This window comes from Netta rufina (assembly GCF_964035555.1).
Source record: "Netta rufina genome assembly, chromosome: 25".
Taxonomy (NCBI): Eukaryota; Metazoa; Chordata; class Aves; order Anseriformes; family Anatidae; genus Netta; species Netta rufina.
Window position 1 is genome coordinate 6009718 of NC_140149.1, and position 18569 is coordinate 6028286.

At 48.4% G+C, this 18569-nt stretch overlaps 2 protein-coding genes across 2 annotated transcripts; both read right to left on the reverse strand.

Annotated features, from left to right (window-relative positions):
* Nucleotides 1–1064: 1064 nt before the first annotated feature.
* ATP5MG (ATP synthase membrane subunit g) lies at nt 1065–4382 on the reverse strand. Its single transcript, XM_084301516.1, has 3 exons — nt 4242–4382; nt 3952–4112; nt 1065–1250 (listed from the first exon to the last, which is right to left on the reverse strand). Exons 1-3 carry the CDS (start codon nt 4303–4305, stop codon nt 1152–1154), a joined length of 324 nt encoding a protein of 107 aa, XP_084157642.1. The 5' UTR covers nt 4306–4382; the 3' UTR covers nt 1065–1151.
* A 147-nt stretch (nt 4383–4529) lies between these two features.
* UBE4A (ubiquitination factor E4A) lies at nt 4530–18246 on the reverse strand. Its single transcript, XM_084301515.1, has 19 exons — nt 18042–18246; nt 17695–17871; nt 16811–16923; nt 16027–16179; nt 15762–15921; nt 15164–15366; nt 14424–14615; nt 13117–13450; nt 12722–12848; nt 11221–11528; nt 10771–10903; nt 9663–9850; nt 9045–9145; nt 8815–8928; nt 7753–7927; nt 7433–7613; nt 6692–6839; nt 6013–6170; nt 4530–5250 (listed from the first exon to the last, which is right to left on the reverse strand). Exons 1-19 carry the CDS (start codon nt 18160–18162, stop codon nt 5112–5114), a joined length of 3225 nt encoding a protein of 1074 aa, XP_084157641.1. The 5' UTR covers nt 18163–18246; the 3' UTR covers nt 4530–5111.
* Nucleotides 18247–18569: the final 323 nt, after the last annotated feature.

Here is an 18569-nt window from a genome sequence, read left to right on the forward strand (position 1 = left end):
AAGCACCTGGCAAACTGCATAAAAAGGGCTCCAAATGTCTTAGACTCCAAGTGAAATATGTCCTGTGCTGCCTCAGCTTGTGGCCTGAGCTATGCAGCTGCTTGCCACAGGTACATGGCTGGCTGGCTCTGAAGCTGCCTGTGGCAGCAGTGCTGCACATCAGCACATCCCCGAAGGCTCTCCTGTTCCCTTTCCTCAGGGCACCCCCAGGCTCTGGGTTCTTACTGGCCTGAAGTGTTGGGAAAATCATCTCAGCTGCAGGCAGAAAAGTAAACTCTGTACTGCTTACAGGCCCAGGGAAGGCAAAGACAGTAGCACCAAGCAGCAATATTGACTGGAGACCATTTTCTAAGTCAATAAAAGCAGTTAAGCCACATTCAAATGAGACGGCCAGCTTCAGAGACCTTTTGCAGATTATTTTCTGAAAACCTTGAGAGAAGAGGACCGTGACATGATGCAGTTAAACTTACCAAGTTGCTCTATATAGTTCTATTGAAATTGTTTGAAACTGAGCAAGTTTGTGAACATCTGGACAGCTCACACTTTTAGGCGGCTGTGAGCTGACACATACAGCCTGCTCACCTTTGAAGGCTTCCACACGTTTCACCACAAACCAGAACCATGCAAAACAAATGCACTAGACCATGTGACATACACAGCACCAAGACATCCTTCAATACCTTAAAATACTACGATTCCTTTTAGGTTCCCACTATCTGGTGTTACATATATTCAGAAACAAGTGTAAGCATTTGTGTGGTCAGTTTGAAGTGTTTTCTCTCCAGAGTTCCATAACGCCGTAGCTGAAGTCACACAGAAGTTACCCAAAGAACTAGGACAGAAATAACGATGAGCAGCAGTGCTGACCGAAGCCAGCTTTAACACTGCTTCATGTTTTGGGGAAGGGGCAGAGGACGGGGAGTCACATTACCAGCACGTGCTGATGTGCAGAGGGGGCTGCCCTTCAGGCAGCTACGCGTTAGAGAAGCCGTTCTCCACCACTGGTGACGCTGCCAGATCAGAGACAGGCTCACGTCCCAACCACCACAAAAAGACCACAACAATTCTACATCAGCTCCTGGCTTTATTTATGTAGATGCTCTAACAGGCTCAGGGCCACAGCAGCAAACAGCGTAACTGAGGATGAGTCTTCAGACGTTGTATCCAATCAGGCCCCGTTTGCCTATGATCTCACCAATGTAAAACCACATCAGCACCTCTGTGGCCACCAAACCGTTCCTCAGTGCTTCCTGAAAGAAAAAAAAAAAAAACAAAAAACACAGTTTAGAACATTTGCTCCTGCAACGGCTGCCTTTCTTGCTCCTGTAACCAAACTCCATGCATGACTAGCGAAGTGGTCACCCAATTCGCAAGACAACAGTTTAAGCAAAAAACAGATGTGCAAGTTAGTGTTTGTTATGGTCACCCACACCTCAACAGGCCACATTCTTACAAGGGCTCTAAAATGGTAAATACAGCCTCAGTTGGCGTTTGTGTTTTTAGAGCCCTTTAAGAAGATAATTTCCAAAACCGTATCTGCAGGAAACAATCTAATTTCAAGGCCAAGCAATGTGTTGGACTGATGACACGTCTCTCTCCGTCCAGCTTTGGCTGGACACAGCTGTTACCTACAGCTCTGTCACCTCACTCTCTTCACTTGAGCAGATAATGGAGGGCCCAGAAGGGACGACAGAACAGCTGTGGTCGAGACGTGGAAGAGTTGAGACAAAGCTCAAGTAGGGTAACACTTCCAACTCCCGACTCAAATTCCTTGAACTTCAAGTCTTACTGATGGCAGCTCACTTGTTTTCATGGCACGAGCAAAGCACATCAAGCTAGCATGCCAGTAGTGAAGCCAGGTCTTGAAAAATACTGCTCTGTGCGCCGAGTATCTGTGGCTCACAGACTACCATTGTCAGAGTCTGAAGAGGCAGCAGAACTATTCTATCCATCAGCTTACCCAGAAAAAAAGATAAATTTTTGTATATATCATTTTTTTGGAAGTCAACAGGGGAACAGTATCACAAAGACAGAAAGCTGGGAGGTTTGTGAACACCCCTGTCTCTTCCTTAACTAGCAAGTAAATACTGACCTCAGCTGTGCTACTTCCTCTGTAACAGCAGCATTCTTCACCTCCCTTTCCAACTAATCTGCACAGAAGGGCACTGAGACAAGGAACACTCCACAAGAGGCGTGCTCCACAACTACAGATTCATTGCTACGTGCTGGTTGCCCAGACAAGAGCTCGGTACAGTCAGAAAGAAGATGCTCATATGCAAGACAAGGTCGTTTAAATGCATTTGAATTCACAGGGCTATGGAGAGGAATACCAGAAATTCATCAGGCACGAGTCCAGTCTTAATTGTGGGTGTGGAATAAACTTCCTCCTGGGCAAACAGAGCCTACGTACATAAGGCTACACAAGCACTTGCCAGGGCCTTTTCATCTCCAGGCTCAGCCATTACTCGTGGCTTCAGGGATGGGCTGGTGCACCACAGGGATGGCTGATCTCGCGTGGTGCTACTTGGGCAGGGGTGCAGCAACAGCCAGCAGTGTCTCTGAGCAAGCTGAAGATTTTATTGATACACCAAATATATTTGTGAACTGCACGTGTGAGGTTTAAAGAGACTGCATCACAGCACTGGACGTGATTCTTACACGTGTTCCCTCACAGAGGAGGCTGACAACAGAAATTCTGTCCAGATGTGGAATTCAGTGTGCTAAATAATCTCAAAGGGTGCAGGAGGAGGAGACAGGAAGCTTGTCTGATCAAGCTTTGCTGCAGGGAACAGGTAAAATGGGGCAGAAAAGCCTCAGAAAGAAATCAGAGCACTGAGGCAACGGGATGGCTCTTTAGAAGGACTGAGGAGAAACAAAGGGAAAGGTCCATGGGTAGGTGGCTGAGAGGAGAAAAGAATATGTCAAGATGTGCAGCAGAGGGCCCAATTTAACAGCAGAAACTGACACAAGGAAACCAAGCTGACAAGGAGAATAAGATAAAACAGTCGCAACGAATAACACAAGCCTTAGTGTGCCAGAGAGATCCCAAGCATTATCCAGAACCTCATCTAAAGCAGCAGGGATTCTCCAGAGCGATGGCAAATTTACTTGTGCTGTCTGACTTGTTCCCTCTTGCCCTCAAGTCACCCCATTGATCAGATTTTAACACCCATTAAAGATCTGTTCCTGGTTTGGGGAGCACGTGACGGATAAGAACACCCACACAGCCAAAATGCAGGATTTTGGCTCAGCTGCCAGACTGGGAAGACCCAAATGCAGTCTCAGCTCCCTGGTGGACACACGGGCACTGAGACAGCGCCTTCGTGTGCTTGTAGCGTGCTGGAAACAGAGAGCAGCACGTCTCAGACTGCAGCACCAAGGATTAATGAGATAAGCAGAACTAGAGACTGTCCAGCTAGAGCAGGAACCCCTCAAGGACAGCACGAGCCACACACGTTAGAGCTGACCTCTCCTAGCAGTAAAATGCCATCTCTGCAAGCATCACCCCAAGGCAGGCGCTGTCTTTGCTCTAATTTAAGCCTAACCAGAACTGTTCAGAACAGATCTGAAGCCTCACCATAACGTAATGCTCTGGGAGTTAAATACAGCTCGAAATGCTCTTAACAGATATCAGAGAGAATGGATAAAAGAGTTTGATGCCTTACTGCTAGCAATACTAGGTGTGTAGCAGCAATTAACAGTCTCAAAGGTCACATTCAGAAACACGGGTGGCAGACAGACAGCGGTAGAGGCGACCACGAGGAGAAACCTCTGGATCTGCAAGGGCACGCGAAGGAGACCCCAGACCGAGAGCTGCCTGTGAGTGAACGCACACAGCGCCGGGAGCAGCCCGGTGAGGTCTGGGCCGGGAATGGGGCTGATAAGGGCCGGGGATGGGGCTGATAAGGGCTGGATATGGCCTGATAAGGCCCGGGTACCCCCGGGGTTTACCTTGACGGTGATCTGCGCCAGGCGGCCGCTCTGGAAGCTCCTGACCAGCCCCTTCATGCTGTCGATGGCCTTGGGGATCTCTCCGGGGGTCGGCGGCGCCAGCTCCACCTTGGCGTAGTACCAGAACGTGGCCAGGCGAGGCTTGGAGTACGCCACAGCAGCTGGGGGGGGGAGGCCGGGGCAGCACGGGCGGCGTCAGGCTCGGCTCCCGGCCCCCCCCCGCTTCTCCCCCGGTCCCCCCCAACCCCTCCCGGTCCCCTCCGTCCCCCCCCGGTCCCTCCCGGTCTCACCGCTGAGGAGCTGCGGGCCGCGGGCCGCCAGGCGCTGCCCGAGGCGCTGCGCCGCCTGCGCCATGCCTCAAAGTCACCCCCGCCGCACGGCCCCGCCCCGCCGCGCATGCGCAACGGCACCGGGACCCCGCACCACGTGGGCGGGGCGGGGCGGGGAGCGGCAACTCCCCGGGACGCGGGTTCGAGACCCGGGTCCGCCTCGGCCGGCGCTGGGAGCTGCAAAAAGCCCCAGCCTCATGGTCACCCTCCAGCCCCTGAACGAGCTCCCATGGCCGCTAGCCCTCCCCAGGCGGCTGTAAGCCAAGTATTGCAATTCGTCACCCCTTGTTCCTATTTATCATCGCCCCTTGTTCTTATGTATCACTGTAAAAAGAAGCCCTGGCGCGCGGTCAGCCTGTACAAACACGCGGAACTGTCCTTTCCCACATCTCCAGGTGAGAGCTGCTGCAGATGCAGAGGCATCCTTTTGACATTGAGTATGATTACAGAGGCTAAACAACAGGACAGAGGGTGGGGGAGCAAAGGAAAGGTCACGCGGCCATTAGAAACAGCCAACACAAAGAGCAATGAGTAGAGGGCCAGGGCACCAGGACAATCAGAAGAGGCTGAATCTTCCCAGGATGCAGAGGCTAGGAAGCTGTAGTGCAGTGGAAATTCTTAGTATTAAACAGTAAGTCTTGAAAGGAAAGACAGAGTAAGGGGTAAAAGAGAAGGTACTAGGAGAGATTCCAGACGTGGCGCAATGCACTGGATGCGTTCTTCATTCACGTGGCAAGGTTCACAGATGCTCTGGAGCACCCACCACCACCCTTACAAGACAATTGTCCTGCCAACGACTGATTGCATGTCTGGGGATGTAGAACTTTGTTCTCAATTCAGTGTGTCCTCCAAGTCCTCCTTCTGCTTTTTCCTCTCCGCAAGCCATTGCTGGATCTTTTCTTTCAGCTCCGTGTTTGGTCTAATCTGGTCCATAGTGAGGGGGCTCCGATTAAAAGGATCCGTCTGATCACTGAAAGAGAGCAGTGAGGAGATTACTTCAACCGTCTCCTTGCTAGAATAAAAGTAGTAAGGCTGCGAAGACTGGCATGATCTTCCTGCTATTAAGTGAACTTCATCAGCCAACACTGAGCCCAGGTGTTGCTGGATAACATCAGGTGAGTGATAGACATCCCCCAGAAGTAGGAGCTGCAGATGCACACAGGCTACTTCATTTGTAGGGCCCAGGACAGCGAGGATGAACAAAGAGCACAGGGCATGTTCCAAGAAAGTAAAACACCACATTCAACAAGGTCAGCACATCGTCTCTTACAAAACACTGAAATCTTTTACAGCTTTAAGCAATGAAAGGCACTCTTTCACATTCCAAAACTTTAGATATATTTAGTGAAAAACCCAGACAAGAGTGACATATAAATATCTGCATCCAATAACCAAACTGTCCCTCACTAAAGGCAGCATGTGCATAATCTGTTCTGTACTTCCATCTCCGGGCTAAAGTCAGAAGAAACACGTTAAACACTTTTAATCATGTCTGGAACTTATTTCAGCAAAGCCACACTTGAGACCAGGTTCCGGGTGATTCTGAACACAGAATCGTTAAAGCCAAGGACTTCAGAGCAAACTGGAAAACTGGGGAGTGAGGGAGACTGCAGATGTGTACCCACCCCATCCCAAGCTTCCAACTTGAAAAAGCACAAGTCACTGGCAGAACAGTTGGTGACAAAGGAAGCTGAACCTGACCCACGGACGCAGTTAAGCCTACGTTTCGTACCTGAGCAGGTGCCGGGCTATGGTTGACCTATCCACGGTGACACGGGACGACGGCAGTATTACCGGGTCAGACATCAGAGTGCTCATGATAGGATCCAGGAACTCATCACAGGCATCTGCGTACGTCTCCTCTTCTTGCTGCTGACGGTCTGCAAGAGACTGGCAAGCACACACAGCTTTTAAAACACCAGATTTCTCAGTGCTGTTCCACCTAATTTAAAAGCAGGTTTACTCCTAACTAGTAGTGAGGCATCACCATGACTGAAAAAAAGCCTTGCTAGAACATAAAAACATCACAGCTGGTCAAGGCAATGGCTATTTAACAGGGTCACATGAAATATGCAAAAACGTAGCTCAGGTCTGAGAGCCCGGTCTAACACACTGATTTCCTACTGGAAATTAACACACTGGTAGTCAGGAAGCCCAGGCATTGCTGTAAGCCACACATTTTGTTTTTCACCCTGCATGCTTATACATCCATAGCATCCAGTTCTTGAATTGTCTAAGACATTTACAGGTGCACACCAGAAAGGAGCCTTCTCAGCTGCCCAGCCTGGTGCCTCATATCAAGCACCATTTCCCAGAACTGCAGCCTCACAGCAAAGATGCAGCGATAAACAGATGGAAAAGGATGCCAACTGCATTTCTTTTTCTTGGCTTTTATTCCCTCCACCTCTCACCTTGATCCTCTCAGCCAGGTTACTGAAAGCCACTATCATATTGCCAGGCTTATTGATTTTCTTCAGAACCCTTACTGTCTGGGCAAAGAGCGTTGGTGAATAGGAACGTCCATCCTTGGGGACAGTGGCACAGAAATTTTCTTCATCCCTGAACCACAAGGTAAATGAGAAGAAGAGTTTAAGAATTCTTATTTATCAGGCTGCAAACCACAGTCCCCCCAACAGTTTTCATGTCGAGAGACATGAAAACCAGAGAAAAGCTTGACTGTGACTAAGCAGTTTTCCTAGGTCTTTTCCAGAGAGACCCAATTTACACATTTAACTGCTATTATGCTCAACTTCCATTCCTACCAAGTTGCAGCTGACTTTGCTGCATAATTTAGAAGTTATCACAAATGAGCACACTGCGCTTCTGAAAGGTCCGTTACGGACTTCTGTTCACATCGGTCTTGCTGGAAAACACTCCCACCTTGTGGCAAAGGAGGCTACAGAGCTCTGCTGCTCCAGACGTTCACCTGACTCCAGCTACAGTTCCCATCCCAGTGCGAACACTGGTGTGCATGTCACAGCAAGTCCCACTTTAGGCCAAATCAGATTTCCACTTCATTCCAAGCATCAGCATCCAACAGAAGACAAAACCCTGTTTACACTCATAAGAGTCTCAAGTCCAAGTACCCAAAGGCTGCCACTCTCCACAAGCACCTCCTGACATCCCACCTCCAGCTCTCCCTTGTCACATACCCAAGGTTCAGGTAGATCGTACAGATGTCAGAAACTAGCTGTTGCGGTTTGAAGTCAAACTCGCTGAAATCCTTGACTTTCAAAGCTCCCATTTTAGGGCCAACCAGGTGTTGAAGAAAATAGTTTAGCATGGAGATGATGCGCTCAGCAAGAAAAGGATGCACAAACAGGGACTTAATTTCTGGAACAGAAACCAATAGTTCCCTGAGCTTCACAGTAATCCAGTCCCTCTCTGACAATCCTTAAACTGAATTAGGCCCCCCTGATTCCCAGGCAATGCTGCTCTACAGCTCCCAGCAGACAGGATTTGCTCTCCCTACCTGATGTCAGGAAGGCCAGAGTCCCGATGGTTTCATTGGACATGATGTTATGGAAGCGAGCCAGCTGACCAAACATCTGCAGGCTTGACTCCTTCTCCCGACGAGCCTCCTGGGACAGGCTGTCCCACTCACCGCGGTCCTTCTCTATCTGCTGAACTTTAATCTTACTGAGGTACTGTAACAACACAGCAGGGAAGAGCATGGGAGCAGCAGCCTGAGTACACAGCTTTATTAAGTAGAATGCTTTCCTTTCCGCCAGGCAATCACCTCAGGGCACAGAAGAGGCACGTGCTTGTTAGAGAAACAAGTAAGATGTCTCCTACAGCAGCCTCGGGAGAATAGGCAGGTAAATAGGCTACAGAAGCTAACCCAGACTGCTCCTTCCATGCCCAAGAGCACTATCAGGGAGGTGTTAAAAAACAAAACGTCTTAACGAGTATTGATTAAAGAAGTTGAGGTTGCTCCTCGCACACAGTACCTTCAGTCTGCAACCTACAAGCACAGACAGAAGTTTTCTGAACCAAGGAAAGAAAAAACCGTCATCATAGATGTTCACCACAGCTTTAGGTGCTAAGCATAGAGAGCGTCCACTTCCCAGACTATCTCCTCTGGTGAATCAGTATAATCCCACAGACTTTCCTACGGCTAACTCCTGTTTAACACATCTAGGTAACATTAACAGAAAGCAACAAGTCCCACTGCTGATCTGCCTTATCTCAGGTGAGACAGGCAGAAAAACGAAGTGTATTTTTCAAGACTGGAATACCATGAGTTAATTAAGATTCCAAAACTGGAGGAAGCTATAAATAAAAGTTCACTTGTGTTATAATGCTTTTGTATTCTCACTGCCCTGTGAAACTCAATGGCAAGACCTCAGATACTGCCTTTTCCACTCTGACAGGGGCCCATTCAGGAAGAAAAAGGTACAGAGTATTTGAAAAGGGTCACAACTGCATACCTTTACCAAAACTCAGATTGTGGGTCAATATTGTAACGAGCCATCTTCAAGTGAGTGAGAACTGGTTGCTACATGATGCCTGCAGCACATGTAGTAAACCCTACCTGTATGGCTTCATCCAACAGGAAAATGGCATCATTCATAAGCAAATTAAGGAAGCGCAAGAAGAGAGGGGGATTCATTGCCTCTAGGTTCTCTGAGGCATAATCAGCCAAAGCCTGCGAACAACAACAAAACGGTTAATGCTCTGCCACACTCCAAACTGCAAGACACAAATCCATATACTGCATAAAGAGCTAGATATGCATGCTTACATGTATGCCTCTTGCCTTACCTTTATGCTCTGTCGGTAGGAATCTGTGCCCCACATGTATCTCAGGATGGGGTACATTGGACGTCGGTAATTAAATTTCTGTTCAAACTGATGTGGGTCACCTAGACACAAGCAGAAGAGCATTGCAAATTGGCTGTGGGCACGGAGAAGGATTTTAAATTCCTTTCCAATGTTTGTTTAGCACTGCGTGGGAGCAGGCTGCGTTTTCTTCAGAAAGCTAAAACTCTGACCTCCCAGTGCACGCAGCTGGGGCGCTGAATGCGTCAACAGCCAGCAAGCGGTCAGAGCACAATTTTCTCTGTTGCTTCCTCAACAAAAAAAGTTCAGCAGTTTCCAGTGAATGTGAGCACTGCCGTGACCATACTAGCACCAAGCAGCCACAGAGCATGGCAAGCAAGGTCTGTGGAACAATAGCCAGGAACAATAGCCAATGTAGTCCTGCACAAGTCAGAAGTTCGGAAAGACCAGCGCTTTGCTGGAATGCTTTCTGTCTAAAACACTTGAGCAATTCCACACAACATAAAGATTCATCTGTTTTTACTGAAGTACTCCACAACCCAAAGTCATCCCGCTACAGACTCTACAGAAGGAAGGCACCTCTTCCCCTTTCATACCTACCAGTAAACTCGATATCCACAAAGACTTTAATAAGTGCCTCAGCAAGATGGGCAGCATGCTGGTAAGAGCAGAATACTCGCTTGCGATGAAACACACTGGAGACGAGTGGATTTTGGACCTGATCTAAATGAGGCATCACAGCTTCCAGCACTTCTGCCAGCTTGGCTCGCAGATGAGGATTTTTCATTCTGCAAGAGAAAAAAATGCAAATTCAGCATGGCACGAGGGCCGTAGGGGGGACTTAACTGTAGTGAAAATGCTCCAGGAGCTGTGCCCATCCATAGAGGAGCAGCCAGTTGTTGCGAACTACTGTAAAACTGATGCTGGCACTGAGCTGCCCAGAGCCACAGAAAGAATGCAGGCAGTCAGCACCCATAATTAAATCTCAGACAGAAAGGGGAACAGGTACGGGAAATATCAAAGCTGTTGCTTCCATCCCTCGCAGAACAGAATTCTGGCAGGGCGTACTGTTGGCAAGCCACGCTTGCTTGTCAGCTGTAGCTTCCCTGAGCAAACACGACTTGTCAGCCCGGCTTTGTACTTGTTGCCCAATGACTTGTTTCCTATTTATTCTGAAAGTCCAAAGTCCCTCGCCTGCTGAGCTTGCTTTCCAGTGCATGACAGGACACTGAGCAAGGTGAAGGCATAATTCTCTACTGCACCCGTGGGGCAGAAGCTGAACAGGCTGCCCAAGGTCAGGCTCTGGATTACTGCCAAGATGAACTACAACTTAGATCTTCCAGGGCCAGCCCAGATTAGTGGGGACAGTATACATGCAAAAAGCTCCCTAGTAAGTGAAATCTCCACTTGCTCCTCACTTTCCTCACGTAGCGTTCACTGGTACCTGGTTCTATCTGCCTAAGCTCCTGCGTAGTATGACAGACCGAGTTTTTAGACACAATCCTATTTGTGCCTCATGTGAAACCCAAGTCCTTCAGGAAGTTTCTTGTGACTTCTATGACCAGAATTTATTTTTTAAAATGAGTTAAAGCAAACCACAGATTACTAAACTAAATCTCAAGACATCTCTAACAATTTCCACTTCCTTGGTTCTACCCAGGTGCTCTGCAGAAAAGCATAAAGGGCTTACAACTGGAGCTGTACATACCTCTCCACATCACCCATGAAAACAGTAACAAAGTGGAGGATATGTTCCAGAGAATCTGCAGAAGTCTCCAAAATGTCATCAGCAAAGCGTCGCAGGAAAATGAAGAAGTCGCCCAAATTATCTGCAAAGAATTCTGTGAACAGAGATTGCATATTAATTCCTCCTTGTGCAGCTCACAGCCTGCTTTTTGGCCTTTCATGTACTTAGCTTACCTCCCTGATTCTGATTAAGTTTCTAGAACTAAGTAGTTGTATTAGAACACCACGATCACAACGAATACTCAGCTTGATGAAACTTGTTATGCACTGGATTCACTTTACCTATCAGGGTGACACCCAGCAGCTATCTGTTGATGTTACACCCTGCTCAAGTGCAGAGCGCTACTTAAGTCACTTTAGATTCAGACCCTCACGTACAGCAGCCACAAAGCAGCAGGAGAAGCGGTTTCACCTGGTACGTAGGCCAATGCACTGTCTTCCACCCCTGGCAATGGGAATGTCAGCTCTAGAGGCTCAGTCCCTTGGTTTCCTATCGCCAGCTGCACCAGGAGAACTGCCATGGACACCTGCAGATTCAGGCAGTTCTGCAGCATCTGTGGCTCTGTCATCGCTGTCTTTGTGGAGAGATAGATGGTCATCAGGCGTTCAAACTGCTCCCTGAGGCTGTCAGCAGCAGGGCTAGAACTCTGCTGAGCTTCTCGCCATGCTACTTGCAGGCGGTGAAGGCTTTGGTTTATCTTTACCATCTGGTCATGCAACCTAGAAAAAAAAAAAAAAAAAAAAAAGGTGAGGAAGACACCAGACAAGATGCAAATAAGTTTGGTACGGACTGCCTAAGTGAAACACAAGTCACCACACACTGTGAGACATGTTTTGTGCAGCTGCCACTGCAAGACTTCAAAACGTTGCCAGCTTGACCAGGTGTGCTGCTTCCCTCTCTGAGCAGCAGGGAGGCTGCAACGCAGCAAGTGTACTCTCAATTCAAACTATTTCCTGCAGATAATCCGCTTGGGGGCCAGCAGCAGGAAGCACTTGAAGAAAGGCAAGCCACCACTTGGGAGGATAAGGTATCCTCCTGAGGAGCCAAAGAAGTCTGTTACACAGCCTGGTAAACCAACAGCTCCCATGAAACACTCTTCAGCAGAGCAGATAACGAGACTACGCAGCTGCAAACCTTGTTAGATTACCAAGGTCAGGGAGTGGGTAAGCCTTGGAGATGCCTGTGAGGTGACATTTTCAGTTTCCCAGCAACAAGCCACTTGCATAACTTTTTCATCTATTTCTATATTTAGATAATAAACCAGAAGGGGACTAGGCTCGGATCAGCAGTGACCTCATAGTATCCAGGCAACAATTTGCAGAAGACTAAGAAAAACTGTGCATTCTGGTGTCCAGAAAACTGTTTCCTGGAAACAGCCAGTTACCTTGCATTTCTGTTTCAATTAAAATCCATTTAGTGGGCCAGTTCAGACACTTCACACTGGGCAGGTGCTCTGCTACTCAGATGCTCTCTAGCAGATAAGCAAACGGACACAGGCCTGTTCTCCAAGAGAAGGTCTGAGAACTGATTGAGCCATGCCAATCCAGCATGGAGCTGAGCTGTTAAGACACTATAAATAACATGGACTCCTGTCAGCTTTGACTGAACACAAGTGAACAGAATTTCTTCACAGAATTAGTCAGCCTGATGCTCAATGGTCACTCGAAACATACTGTGAAAGGCATTCGGCAACTCAAGTGTCTCACTCTAAGTTTTGAGTATTTAGTAAAAATTTATGTAACCATACACCGATACAAAACAGTGCTGGGAGCAATCATTTAGCTACAGCTTTAACATCCACATTCTTTCTGAATATCAGATACTATTCTTGCAAAGTGCATGCCTTGGTAGCACATCTAACACCTCAGAGATCAGCTCCTTAAGAACACTCATACAGTTGCATAACCATTACCTGTGAAATCCTAAGTGAAGGGTGTATTGTGTTAGGACCAGGTTTTCTGTCACCAGATTGTAGCTGTTTGCAAACTCTGGCTCTTGCTCAGTCACAGCAGGTATCAAACACGTCTCTTTCTCTAAACCTAGAATTAAAAACATCTCTGCATTAAGTCCTACCCAGGAGCATTGGTAAGGAAAGAGTGCTGAAGATGGCTCCCACTGATAAAATGAAATGACTGCAGGTGATGCTGGGCAGTGTTTTATTTGTATTCAGTTCTTCCTTCACTCCCCTCTAATGCTTCTTTTCTCTCTGCCTTTACTGGTGTACAGCAAGGGTGCACTGCTGGGAGAGGTAGGGAACTGCAGAGATCCCCTGTCTAATTCACTTATTCCCACAGGTTTTGGGCATACCTTTCATATGTACATTCTTACTCCTCCTCTCCTCTTCATTCAGCTCCTTTAGGGCACAGTAAGTAGGATTGAAGGTTAGCAGCTTAGGAGATTTTGGTTTGCAGAAGGGCTGACACAGCTTCAGGAGTGCAGCTCCCAAATTCAGGAAGAAGGCATCTGAGGCATACATCTGGAAGAAGATCTCTGGCATCTGATTAGCCCAAATTTTGGTACGGCCTGCATTAGCATGGAGACAGTTTCCCAGCCAGGACAAAATCCTGTGCTTTGTTTCTGGAGACAACTGCAACAGGTTCTTGAGCATCTGGTAGATCTTCTCGTGGAATTGGGCCATAAACTGTTAGAAGGAACAGAGCATGTTTGAAGGAGTCGTTGTTAGAAAGGCATCTTTTGCCTGTCCTGTCATTAATGCTGGAGCTATCACAGATATTCCAGACTGCATCCTACTCTTGAAAGGCAGGATTTTCAAAGAAAATTTTTTAAAGATTTTTTTTCCTCAAAGTCATGACATCTATATCAATCACCCATCAGACATGTTATGAAAAGGTCAAATCCTGAGGCCGCCAGGAAAGAATAATTAGGGACACACTCAAAAGCATAGCCAAGAGCAAGTTGTTTCATGAGGAAATAAAAGCAAAATTCTTTGCACATTTCTGGCAGAAACAATGACCGTAAAAGAATGCATGGCTGGGAATCCCACTCTGGGACAAACTCCCGCACCTGAGCATCCTTCCCTGTAGAACAAGAACTGTGTTTATGTTTTGATTTGTGATGCTTTGCTCTATCTTCTGAAATAATCTTTAAGATCCTCCAAGCACTGCTGATCTCAGGAGGGAAGCTAATTTCAAATACAGAGTGAGTGTTGCCTGTCATTTTATCTGCTAGTGAGTCTGTGTTTCAATTACAGGACAGGAACTGAAAAACATTTCACAGTGCTTACAACATTTACGTCAGATTATCTCCACATATTGTCTTAAGCTATGGTACTGGTGTCTGTTCTAAAAGCACCCTGCCATCTTCCCCAAAATCAGAAAACTACTTTGGTAACAGATGACTCACTCTTAAGCAGCAGAAACATGAGATCAATATGAAGACTGCGGTTACAACCTGAGTAAGCACGCAAAGCTATTTACGTTTTACAGATGGAGAATCTACAATCCAAAGCAGTTCTGTGACTTGCTTAGCCACCAAGACATGCTCTCAAAGAGCAAAAGAACTCAGCACCAACATCAAGGCTTTTCACTTCAACCTGCAAGCCCAGAGACTAATAAAATACACTGGGAAGCAGCAGTATTACACTTCAGCCCCACCTGATGGATGTTGGATTCCTGCACCTTGATCTCTTGTGGACTGGATCGGGATGGATTCAAGAAGTAGCCATGATTCTCTACTACACCAGGAGTCTTTAGCAAACAGGAGATATTTAAAATGACGCCTAACAAAGTCTTCTGATACATCTGTCCATTGTTAGGATCCTTGGGCTGAATATAGCCTGCAAATACCTAGGGAACAGATGAAGATGCTGACATTTTTATAAAATCCCACTAAAAACTATGGGTTTAGGCCAACCAATCAGAGACTAAGAGGACTAAGGGTACACACGAGTTGTTACACTGCACTTTTGGTTTGAACCCAACAGGCTAGATCATCTAAACGCATCCCTGTAAGCAGAATCTGAGAGTGACCAAGCAGATCATCTTGGGTACGCACAAGTCTAACTGGAATATCAGAATTACACTAATGGTAACAAACTTCTAAAAATGAGAAGAGCGCAAGAAGCAACCAGCCTGTCATTGAAAGATAAATAAGGGATAAGTCATCAGCCATTGGGCAGAACGTTACAGGAACATTAGAAGTGTTTCTTTGCATAACTACCATCTACCACCCTATAGTCACATGCAAACTGTGATTTCACTTCTTCTACCTCTTGTCTTTGAGTGGTGCTAGAGAAGCATTCACTGAACACTGCTAGGATTATACTATTGCAACCCGTGGGGTTTCTGCATAAGACACAGAAGTTCCTAGCTCTTCGTAAGGCTAGGACACATACCTTGGCTATATCTTTCTGCTTTGTGAAGTAGAGGAGCATATCCAGGTAGGTGTAGAGCAGGATCTGACAAAGGTCCAAGTCCTTGATCCTGCCCAGTAAAATATCGAAGACTGGAATCATGACTTCTCCAAATGTCCGCACTTCCTCATCCATTGTTAAGGCTTCTATGACCTCCTCGAGAAACTCAGTCATGTCTTCAAAATCTAGCAAGGGATACGAGACCGTTACAGACAATAGATCCTCACTGCAGCCAGAGCTCAAGAGCATGCACACCCTGCTACCTAAGCACAGCTCTCCTTTTCACCTTCCTTTTAACAACGGAGGGAGCCAAAGCTTCACTCAAGCCACAATATTTGTTCCTCAGGCTTTACCTACGTTAAGATGTCCTTGGCTTGCTTAGAGACAAGAATTCCGTCTCTTTTACAGCCACTTCTTCAGTGGAGAGAGGAGAGCTCACTACCACCCAAACTGCAAAGTGCAAACACTCAGAGGGCTGAATGCACTTACAGAAAAACGCAGCTAGAACAAATTAAGAAGCCTTACAACACTAACAGAAACCTTACAGCACTAAGCCATCATCAAGTTTAGTCATACTTACGTGCCCCTCTCAGTGCCTCCAGCATCAGGTCCACCAGCTGCTCATACACATTCTGGTTGACATAAATCTCTGGGGTAAGGAGAACAGTGTGAGCATTTGACACAGTCAGATTTCGGCAGCGCACAGCAAAGGGCAGCAAGTTCTCCGGAACCTTGGTTATCTGCACAGAAACGACAAGATGGATCTGGGATCGTGTACCCACTTCTCACCATTAAAACGTGTTTGGATAACAAAGTTTTCTCCTCTCTCAGAAACTTCCACCCACCTCTTCTCTTGCCCTCTGGAAACAGGCATAGAGGTAGCGTAGAATTTGTTTCTCCCCCGCGTCCCGATCTGCAGAGAGGTTCTGTGTGCTGGCAGAGGTCATGTAAATCAGGTGGTTTCCAGGCTCCTGCAGCAGCAGGCGGGTGAACAGTGCCTAGACGCAAAAATAGGCTGAAAGTGAAACAGTCCCAGGAGAGAGAAGAAAAATCACTTAAAAATAAATCCCTTATCATCTGAGGCTAAACTATTTCTGCCCAGAGGAGCTCTCTGTAACTATTAAGAGTACCAGCCTGAGAATCCTCAGACTCGCTTAAGTGCTAAACTAACAATTTCTCCAAACACCTTCAAGGGTGGTGGCAGTTCTGAGGGAACTCTCACTAGCAGCTCCACGCTCTGCTTTGGCAGACAGCCTTCACTCCGGATGCACTGGGTACACTTTGCGAGGAAAGATACCTAATTGCTGCTCCCAAAGTAAAGAGAAGATCTAAAAGCCTCATCGTGCTGATTACTGGGAAGTTGTCAACTGTCAGGATAACTACACAGAACTACACAAACGTATTTTTGTTTGTTTTTAAAAACAGAACGCACATAAAAGGCTTTCATTTCCTGTCGCCATTGCTGTAGGACATCCTGTCTCAAACAGAAAACACTCAAAATCCTAGTTGTGAGTGGGGAGTTCAAAGAGTTCCATCAGGAGCTATCAGCACATAACTCACAGCAGCTACGCTGTTTCTATCTGGACAGCCATCAGTCTGTGTGAGAAGTGAGACATGCAGCAACCGTACCTGCTCGATGTTTTCCATGTCCAGCCAGTCCTGGTCATCCAGATCTGCAGCCATTTCTTCCAAATACACACAGCGAGCTGGAATCCCATTTCCACTTTTCATGCTGGGATCACCTGAGGAAAACACAAATAATCTATTGCCCCAAAGCTGACAGAAAACATAGCTGCAAGCAGTGAAACCTACAGGCAGGATCCTGCCCGTGGCAGAGCTGTCTGCCACCAGCTACTGCAGGGAAGCCCTGCCCCTCTCCCACCATTCCCACCCAGTTTTGTGTAGACCTGACAAGCTTCTGCGAGGGTTCTCACACCTCTGCTCAAAGCATGGTGCACTCGGGAACTCACCAAGACAGTCACACTCTTACATCGATATCACAAGTAAAAAACAGTTTGGGGCTACTGCGAGAGCCTAAGCTCCCATGGAGTTTCCTTGTTCACATCCTTGCCCTGAGGGGCTGCACTTTGCAGAAGCAGCAGGAGCTTCTCAGCATGCTGCTGCCAGCGGGGCCACCTTGGGCCAGCTCAGAAATGCCGAGTGCTGCCTCTGCTGGCCCCATGCAGCTGAAGGCGCTCACAAGCGCTGGCTCTCAAAAGTGTTTTTAGGAGACAGAGGCAGAAATAGTCTCTCAGCAGCCGTGTAACATTGCCTCCTCTGATCCTTACAAGTCAAAAGCAAACACAGGAACCCTGCTCAAGGCTTTGGGCACTCGAGATAACCAGCTGCACGCTTCCAGGCCAGCTGCTCTCCACCCAGCATTTCTCCCAGGCTGCTCCCCACCAGCACAGGCACAGCGCAGAGCTCCTCAGGGCCCCGCAATACCTTCACCAAGCAAACCACGGCAGCGACACCAGCCACGTAGAGCCGACCCACCCGCCACCAGCACTCACTGTTATCGAGGGTGATGAGGAAGATCCTCTGGATCATGTGGTTGATGTTGAGCTGCTCGCACAGCTCCCGCTGCGAGCGGAACGAGCGGCTGATCTCCGCCACCGAGTAGTCGCAGTCATCCAGGCTCTCGGAGACGCTGTTGTCGGAGTCATCCTGGCTGGCCGAGGTCTCCTCACCTGCAGAACAGAGCACGGGAGCTGCCCAAAAAAGCTCCAGAACCGCCACCGAGCGCCAGAACAGCCCCGTCCACACCGCTGTGGCCCCGTCGAGAGCCCGCAGCCCCCCGCTAGCCCCTGCCCGGGCCCCCCCCCGCGTCCCCAGTCCCAATCCCGGTCCCGTTCCCGACCTGCCAGCGGCCTCGGCTGCTGCTTCTGTCCGGCTGCGAACTGCCTGGCGTCGGCCAGCGAGCTGAAGAGGGCGGCGAAGGGGTTGGCGGAGATGCTGTTGTTGTTCTCCCGGTCCGTCATGGCCGGGCCGAGCCGGGCCGAGCCGGGCCCGGGGCCGCCGCCGCTGCCGCCTCAGCGCCCGCCGCGCCTCAGCGCCTGACGGCATCAGGGGGCGCGGGGCGGGGGGGGGGGGGGCTGCAGCGCCCCCTGGCGGGCGGGAGGGCAACTGCAGGCGCTGTGTGTGTGGTGGGGGGCGTGGCAGATGGGATTAGCATCTTGCATATTAATCGCCTCATTTGCATACGGCAATAAACACGCTGCTGCGCAACCCGCCTGGGCTGTCTCTTCCTCATTTATTTATTTATTTATTTATTTATTTAATTTATTTGTCTGTCTGTTTATGTGATGCTCCTGCCATGCTCCCTGTGGTGCCCACACAGCCATCCATGGGGGGCTCCCCGCTGCCGGCCCCGTTACCACCGGGCCCC

Excerpts from the sequence above, each read along its gene's own strand:
- ATP5MG (XM_084301516.1), bottom strand. The coding sequence starts at position 4,305 with ATGGCGCAGGCGGCGCAGCGCCTCGGGCAGCGCCTGGCGGCCCGCGGC. Across the intron at positions 4,113-4,241 it reads CGGCCCGCAGCTCCTCAGCG|CTGCTGTGGCGTACTCCAAG; the intron begins GTGAGACCGGGA and ends TCCCCCCCCCAG. Across the intron at positions 1,251-3,951 it reads TGGCGCAGATCACCGTCAAG|GAAGCACTGAGGAACGGTTT; the intron begins GTAAACCCCGGG and ends TTTTTCTTTCAG.
- UBE4A (XM_084301515.1), bottom strand. The coding sequence starts at position 18,162 with ATGACGGACCGGGAGAACAACAACAGCATCTCCGCCAACCCCTTCGCC. Across the intron at positions 13,451-14,423 it reads AGGAATCCAACATCCATCAG|TTTATGGCCCAATTCCACGA; the intron begins GTGGGGCTGAAG and ends TCCTTCTAACAG. Across the intron at positions 10,904-11,220 it reads TGCATTGGCCTACGTACCAG|AATTCTTTGCAGATAATTTG; the intron begins GTGAAACCGCTT and ends CTCTGTTCACAG.